This window comes from Microtus ochrogaster, chromosome 2, assembly GCF_000317375.1.
Source record: "Microtus ochrogaster isolate Prairie Vole_2 chromosome 2, MicOch1.0, whole genome shotgun sequence".
Lineage (NCBI taxonomy): Eukaryota > Metazoa > Chordata > Mammalia > Rodentia > Cricetidae > Microtus > Microtus ochrogaster.
In genome coordinates this window covers 32,517,742-32,525,821 of record NC_022010.1, presented here as the reverse complement: position 1 = coordinate 32,525,821, position 8,080 = coordinate 32,517,742, and the positions used below count along the sequence as shown (strand labels likewise).

The following is an 8,080-nucleotide window of genomic DNA, read 5'->3' as shown; positions in this document are numbered from 1 at the left end:
GCGGGTTAGTATTCTAGGTGCTGTGTTACCGGAGGACGGGAACAGGAGGGTTAGTATTCTAGGTGCTGTGTTACTGGAGGACAGGAACAAGCCAGTACTCAGGTATTAGGCTCCCTTTCTTGAAAACGTTGAAATTGCTCTGTGGCACAATCCTGTAATCCCAGCACCTAAAAGGCTTGAGGCAAGAAGATCACACATTCATAGTTAATGGGAGCTGCAAGATAAGACTCCTCCTCACAATAAAAATAAGCTTACATTTATTTGGCAGGGGTAATGAAGACTTACATGAATTGAAGCAGTCTTGTCTGGAAGATGGGACATGAGTCAGCCTTAAATGACTTAGCTATTGGCATACTCTAACACATGGACTATTCTGGTGGCTTCCTGACTGCACTGCACTCGGCACCAAAATCCCCCAATAACCTTATTTTAAAATAGAGATTTTCATGGTTGCCACCACACCAAAGACTTAAACTCACATTCTTGAATGGCGTCTTTCCAAGGCTGACCATGGATTGTTGCTATTTCTTGTCAGTTTTCCTTAGTCCATGCTAAAGTGGGAGAGTGGTTTTTGTTTTTTTTGAGGCTAGATTTGCAGTGTAAAATACTGTCTTTCATCGTACTTAGGGGCACTGAAATAGCTTATTTTTTAATTGCATTCACAGGATAACAGATATAGCTGTAGATACTATGTTATCCCCAATTATTTATTCAAGGGATATTGGTCTTTGAACTCCAGAAGCCAGGGACATGGCATGCAGTTACAGAGTCAGAAGACACCAGTATGAACAGTTAAGGGAGGCATATCAGGACGTAGAATTTGTAACAGGTCTTAAGAATGAGATGTGTGCATGTGGCGAGGGCTAGTCTTGAGTGTCTCTGAAGTACTGGAGGAGCACATGTCTGAAAGGCAGAAGCTAAAGTGGGATCCTGGGTGCCATACAGTGGCCCTTAAACTTGCTAAGTGAACTGAGTCAGGTTAGGTCACATTTGACAACCAGGCCTGACTGTTGCTCTTGGTGTCCTGTAGAAGCTGTGGATTTGTGTCCTGCAGAAATACAGCACAGCCAGGCTGATGTGCGAGCTGTCCCAGCTGTGGGGCTACTCTTCTCTTTCCTGCCTACATCAGGCTGTCGCATTAGGGCCTTTATTGTTTCTATTTCTGTGTCTGGTAGTCCATTCCACACAGTCATTTTGCTTTCTCCGCTGTTTCATGTAGACTTCTGTTCAAGTGTATATTGGAGAAACATCCTCTGTCAACCCTCTTTCTACAATAGCACTCCCAGTAACACTGTATTGTCACCTCATGCTCCACTGTTGTCCAACAAATCGTTTTCTTATAAGTTCCTAACTTTGTATTATATATTTATCTTGCTTCTTCCCCATATTCCCTACAAGGGTTTACAGTTGCCAGGGACACATACGCAGAGATCACAGTGTGCCAACCTGGGCAATAGACCAGTCTCTTTTCTTCATGCATTTATTCCCATCAGTCAGAACACTGCCTCATTCATTCTGTCTTTAGTAAGACTGTGACAGCGAACAAACCTTGAGATGTTGTCTGTCATTGTGCTCCGAACAGTGAGAACTGAGGGGTAACTAGAAAGAGTCTTTCAGTGGTGTCGCGGGAGTAGACCTGTTGGGGTTTGCCTTCTCAAGTGCTTCTGCTCTCAATCCCAACTTCAGGGAACAGAGGAAGCAGTTCCAGGTCCTTGTGGAGAACAAGTTCTATGAATGGCTGACTAACACAGGACATCGGCAGCAGCTGGACAGCCTCGTTCCACACACAGCCGCCTCCAAACAAGTGCCTGGATAGGACCCGCATGGAGCCACTGGTAAGCGTGTAGAGCGCGGAGCACTCAAGGAACTCTTGGGAAATCTTCCATCGCATACCAAACAGAAGAGAAGGCGCATTAGATTATGCTCTCCTTCCCAGTGTTCTCTTCTTCCCCACCACGTCTAGATACATACCCACATATCTTTTTATGAGAAAGCTAAAATATTCAAGCGGTACCTAGAGAAATCTGGGCAAATATCATGGCCAAGTTTTTTCTTTTCTTTTTTTGAGACAGGGTTTCTCTGTAGCTTTGGAGTCTGTCCTGGAACTAGCTCTTGTAGACCAGGCTGGCCTCTAACTCATAGAGATCCACATACCTCTGCCTCCCAAGTGCTGGGATTAAAGGCATGTGCCACCACCGCCCCCCCTTTTTTTTTGTTTTTTTGGGTTTTTTTTGCAATTTTTGAAGCACCAAAAATATTTTTTTCCATTAATGGCATTGTTTTTCTTTTTGTTTTTAATTTTTTTTGTAAGTACAGGTATGTTTTTATCTCTGTGTGTGGTTGAGTGAAGTGCCTAGAGAACGTTAAAGTGTCAGATCCCATGGGGCTGTGGTCACAAGTAGTTGTGAGCTGACTGACGTTGGCTTTGGAGGTTGCACTCAGGTCCTCTGGGAAGCAGTGTATGCTCTTAGCTGCTGAGCTCTCTCTCCCAGCCTCTCTAATATAGCTTTTCCCTACCACCACAAACTATTTAATAAAGCAGGTCTTTAATAATCACACACAGAGCATTATTAATAGGTTAGTTTAATTCATCCAAATAAATATTTTATTACTGAACACTAGAAGAAAGTCATAAATTAAATATGCAGATGAGACTATAGATAGAAATAAACTTATTGAGAATTACTTACTCCAAATGCTGTTTTTTTAGTATTTTTAAAGTTTTTTAAACTTTTTATTTTTTCTTTGTGTCTTTCACATCATGTATCTCAATCCCATTCATTTTCTCATCCCTTTGCACCTGTCCTCTGCCCATGCAACCTCCCCCAAAATAAAATTTAAGAGAAAAAACAAAAAGAAAACAGGAAAAAATCTCGTCATGGAAGCTGTAGTGTGGCCCAGTGAGTCACACAGTTCGCCCTTTTGTCCATTCATCTTGACTTGCATGTGTTCATTGCAGACTCATTGGTCTGGTTGGAGGCCTCTCGTTTCTGCTACACTATCGATGCTGGGCCCTCACTGGGACTCCTCTTGGTTTTCCTTCTGTTTCCCCGTGTTGTGGGAATCCTGTAGCTTTGGGTCTGCAGGACCGGTCCCTTCATGTGCTCCAGCAGGTCTCAGATGGGGTGGACATTGAGGTGGGCCAACTCATAGCCCTGGTTCTGAGCCTGTCTAGTGGCAGGGTTGGCCAGCCAGCCAGCCATTCTCCCCACCAGGGTGAGCTCTCCAGCATTGCCTCCAGCTAGTTCACCCCTTGCAGCAATGAGCTGCTTTCATGCCCTCAGGGTTGGCCCTCCCACACCTGGACCTTCACGGCCAGCTCTACTGGATTGTCCAGGTGAGGTCAGGGACAGCTCTCCTGCTCATGCTGGGCCAACTCTACCACCCATCACAAGGGGTGGTGAGGGGGCATCTCTCAGGGGATGCCACACCACCATATGTCAGATGAGGGTGGGGGCACAGATCTCCTAAGCTCACATTCTCAGTGCCAGTTCACCTGTACCCATGCTAATAGGATCAGCACTGCTGTGCTGCCCAGGCAAGGTGCAGGGCTTACCTTCCCGAGTGCTGCAGCTGGTAGGTGGGTGAGATGGGGGTGTGGCCAGCTATTCTGCTCTTACACTCTCAGGGCCAGCTCACCTGAAACTCCACCAACAGGGTCAGCTCCACTGTGTTGCCCAGCGGGGAGCAGGGTCCACTTTCCGAGTGCTGCAGCTGGTAAGGGGGGGAGGGTCAGCACCCTCACCTGTTGCAGGTGGTGAGGGGCAAGGGGTGAGGGGGACATCTCTCCCCCACCTATGCTGCCCCATGACAGATAAGTAGTGGGGACAGCTCTGCCATCCTCACAAGTTTGGGGCTGGCTCTATTGTGCTGCCCAGGTGAGGTGCAGGGCCTGCTCTCCCGAGTGCTGCAGCTGGTAAGGGAAAGGGGCAGCTGTCCCACCACCTCAGACATCTCTTCTCATCCACGCCACCATATGGCGGAGCCAGATCTCTTGTGCGTATGTCCTTGGGGCGGCTCGCCCATGACCTTGTAAACAGGGTCAGCTCTGCTCTACTGCCCAGCTGTGGTGCATGGCCCACTTTCCCATGTTGCAGTTGGTAAAGGGGAGGGTCAGCTCCCCCACCTTCTGGAGGCTGTAGGGGCAATGGGGGAGGACATCTTTCTCTCGCTCACACCATCACATCTCATAGCAATACCAGCTGTGCCCTCTCACCCTCAGGGCTGTCTCACCCTCGCCCCAGGTGGGGGGTTGGGTCAGGTCCCCCACCTGCTGCAAGTAGAGAGGGTCAAGGGGAGGAGGGCATCTTTCCCTCACCCATGCTACCACATAGCATATGAGAGGGGCATGACCTGCTTTCCCATTCTCACGCCCTTAGAGCCAGCTCTCCCATGCCCCTGAGAACAGGGTCAGCTCTATTGTGCTGCCCAGATGATGTATAGGACCCTCTTCTGTTGTGGGAGCTGCGGGTTGCATTTCGCCACCCAGCTCCTGCCACCGGCTAGCTTTACCCGAAATAACAACACACAAACTGTATTCTTTTAAACACTGCTTGGCCCATTATGTCTAGCCTCTTCTCGGCTAACTCTCGCACCTGGACTAGCCCATTTCTAATAATGTGTGTAGCACCCCAAGGTGCGCTTACCGGGAAGATTCTAGCCTACGTCCATCCTGGGTCGGAGTTCATTGCTTCTGCCCGGGAGAGGGGAGCATGGCCTCTGAGCTCACTTCCTCTTCCTCCCAGCATTCTGTTCTGATTACTCCTCCCACCTATGTTTTAACCTATGAGGCCAAGCAGTTTCTTTATTACTTAACCAATGACCTTCCTCCATCACTCTTCCCTGCATGCATGCCTCAGCTGGTGAGGGGCAAGACCAGTTCTGCCTAGTGTTGCAGGAAGTGAGGGACGGGGACAGCTCCGTACACTCCTGTCCTCTCAGCGTTTGGTGTTATCTGGAGCCGTGGACATCAACAGAGACTATGGCTACCCAGGCCCAGGATCACCATGGCCCTGGATGGCGATGAAGCCACTTCCCTTAGCCCACTCCACTCCTCATCTTTCACCTCTTTAGATATATATGCCTCTGTCCACAGGACATGAACCATTCTGTCTCCCTCTCCCATACCACACCACTCATTCCCTCACCATACTATGGTTTCTCCTTGGAGGCCAGGGTGACTGTCACAGGCCCGCATGTGGGTCTCCGTGTCCCACTCAGTCCATCACCGTGCTGGGCAGGACCATGCTTCCTCACACAGACAGATTGTGAGAGTTCCCAAAGGCAGCGGGCAGGTTCCAGCAGAGCCGTTGCTGGAGTCTTCTTGTGGTAGGAAGCCCAGGCTGTGTCTGGTTGAGTCCCGCCTACCCCAGCTGCATGGCATAGAGTGGAGCTGTTGTTGGAGGTCTCTCGTAGGCCAGGGTTCTTTTTAGATTTTTTTTTAAAAATTATTTTATGTGTGTGAGTGGTTTGTCTTCATATGTGTCTGTGGGCCATATGTCTACCCAGATAGCAGAAGAGGGCATCAATCTCCTGGGACTGGAGTAACAGTTGTGAGCTACCACGTGGGTGATGGGAATTGCCCCTGGGTCCTCTACAAGAGCAACAAGTGCTCTTAACCGCTCAGCTGCACTCCAGCAGATGGACTATTTTGAACATAGAAGTTAACTTGCTATTTTCAAGCTTTTAAAGACTAAAAGTAGAAAATCGACATAGGCTATAGACCAGTAGTTCCTAGGAAAACAGGCAGAAGTGGAAATGCTCACTTCAAAATAAAGAAATGTGGTAGGGAGGTGGCTCGGTGGGAAAGGGGTGGCTTTGAACTTGTAGCAGTCCTCCTGCCCTGGCACCCCAAGGGCTGGGCTTGTAGGTATGTGCCACCATATCTACCTGTACAACTCTTTTTAAGAAACATGATTTTGTGGACTGGAGAGATGGCTCAGTGGGTAAGAGTACTTGCTGCTCAGGTTCAATACCCAGTACCTTCAGGGCAACCCTTAACTGTCTGTAGCTCCCTCTTCTGGCCTTCAAGGGCACTGCGTGCATGTATGTGCACATACATACATGCAGGCAAAATATCCATGCACATAAAAGTAAATCTTTAAAAAGGAAACAAGTTCACAATTTGTAGTTAAAAAATGCTGGATTGGGGTTGGAAATGTGGAGATTGTACAAAGAAACAAAAACTGTAAGGGGTAGGGATTGGCCTTCCTGTTAGTCTCCAGGTAGAACTGTAGGCATAGGGATTGAATTTTCTGTTCACTTCCACTCTACCAGATTAGAGTTCATAATAATTTCTTTCTGTTATAAAGGAACTAACACCGTAGAGGAATACAAAGCTTATTTTATCATAATAAATTGTCATGGTCTTCCTAATTTATATGAGTTTATAAATAAAAGTTTTCATAATTGCATGAAACATGAAAATGAATTTATATACATTACATTCTCTTTGCTCATCTGCAGGGCTCTGGAAAAGTGAGGAAGAACGGAGGATGGTGCCCACTGGAGACTGTATTGGAAAGGGAGCCTTGCTGCCTGCGAGACCTCGGCCTTTTCCCTCTATTTAACACCTTTTAAATAGTTACAAACAGCCAGACAACTTGTTTTGTTTTTCGAGACACAGGGTCCTCACCATGTAGACCAGGCTGGCCTGGAACTGTACTGGCTGTTCTGTACGCACTTAGGTTGGATTTTAGCTTCTGACTTTCATAGAAACATCTTACATGTAGAAGGTTAGAAGACCCATGCATGTTGTGCCAAATGGAGCACTGGGCAAAGCAGATGTACGTACACGTTAGTGTCTAAGTGGCTGAGTACAGGCTCACCGGCTAATCTCATGTTTTAGTTTGTATGATGAAAGGGTTTGGTCCTAGCAGTAAAGTATTCCAGGTGTGGTGGCATATGCCTGACCCCTAGGATTCAGAGACAGAGTCAGGCGGATCTTGTGAGTTCCAGGCCAGCCTGGTCTACATGGTGAGGACCCTGTGTCTCGAAAAACAAAACGAGTTGTCTGGTTCTTTGTAACTATTTAAAAGGAAATTTCTGCTCCTTTTTAAAAAAGAGCGACAGTATGGTCAACTGATGTATAAATATAGCAGAGATAGTTTTATAAAAATGGTATTTTAGGCCTTAAAGTATAAAATGCATATAAAATTGTGTAAAATTTTTTATTTTTATTTTTTGCTTCAAATTTCAATAAACAAACTCTAAAGAGTAATGTTTTCTGTTTGTTAAAAAGATAAGTTTTACTTTTAATAAAATGTTTTTGTTGTTCTTCTGTTACTGTACCAAAGTTGAGTTTGCCTGGGAAGCCTTGTTCTTTAAGACATGAGTGAAATGATTCTAGTCACCGACATGGGTATTTAATTAATAGTTACCACCCCCGAGAGCAACTCCTATGGCTCTCCAGTAAGATTAGCTCTCTTAATGCGTGCTAAGTCTTTGAAGCTTTGATAGTTTTTACTTTAACATGAAATTCGAGTAAACAAATACTGAGCCAACACCAAGCCATTGGGTGGCACTAGTGGGTTCAGCGGGTTATCCGATACTTGGAAGTGCACAGAATTAAGGAGGCAGATACACTCTGTGCTTTGTTATTTGCTTCTCCTTGATCTGCATGTCAAGGCCCATTTGCCACGTCTTTAAAGATGTATTGTTATTAGTATGGATGTGTCTATATGTGTGTATCTCTGGGTAATGCACGCGTGAGTGCAGGGACTGGAGTCAGGTTCCCTAGAGCTGCAGTGGTGGAGTGGCTCTCTGTGCCTGCTGGGAACTGAAGTCCAGGCTTCTACAAAAGCAGCAAGTGGTCCTGACTGCCGGGCCTCTCCAGCCCCACATCTGCCCTTTTAAATCAACCGTTCTCATGCGTGTCCCATTTATAAAGGTATTTGTTGGACACTTAGAGTAGAAAGGAAGAAAAGTGAAATTACTGAAGAAGACTGCTCAGCCAGGGAAACTGAAGGTTGGCTTGTTGTTTTTCTGAGTTTGTACAAAGTATTCATCCCGTTCTTAAAGTTAGAGGCAGATCCCGGTGTAATGGCAGAGAGAGTGTGTAGCTTGGAAAGTTCTGTAGTCT

At 46.5% G+C, this 8,080-nt stretch overlaps 1 protein-coding gene across 2 annotated transcripts in view; it reads left to right on the top strand.

The window, feature by feature from the left end:
* The window catches only part of Tbccd1 (TBCC domain containing 1), a 44,461-nt gene extending 37,518 nt beyond the window's left edge, over positions 1–6,943 (top strand). For both annotated transcript variants that reach the window (XM_005344744.3, XM_013351227.2), the window contains exons 7-8: positions 1,687–1,835; positions 6,466–6,943. In XM_005344744.3, coding sequence (XP_005344801.1) covers positions 1,687–1,816 — 130 coding nt within the window. In that variant the 3' untranslated portion in view covers positions 1,817–1,835; positions 6,466–6,943. The remainder of the gene's footprint in view (positions 1–1,686; positions 1,836–6,465) is intronic.
* Positions 6,944–8,080: the final 1,137 nt, after the last annotated feature.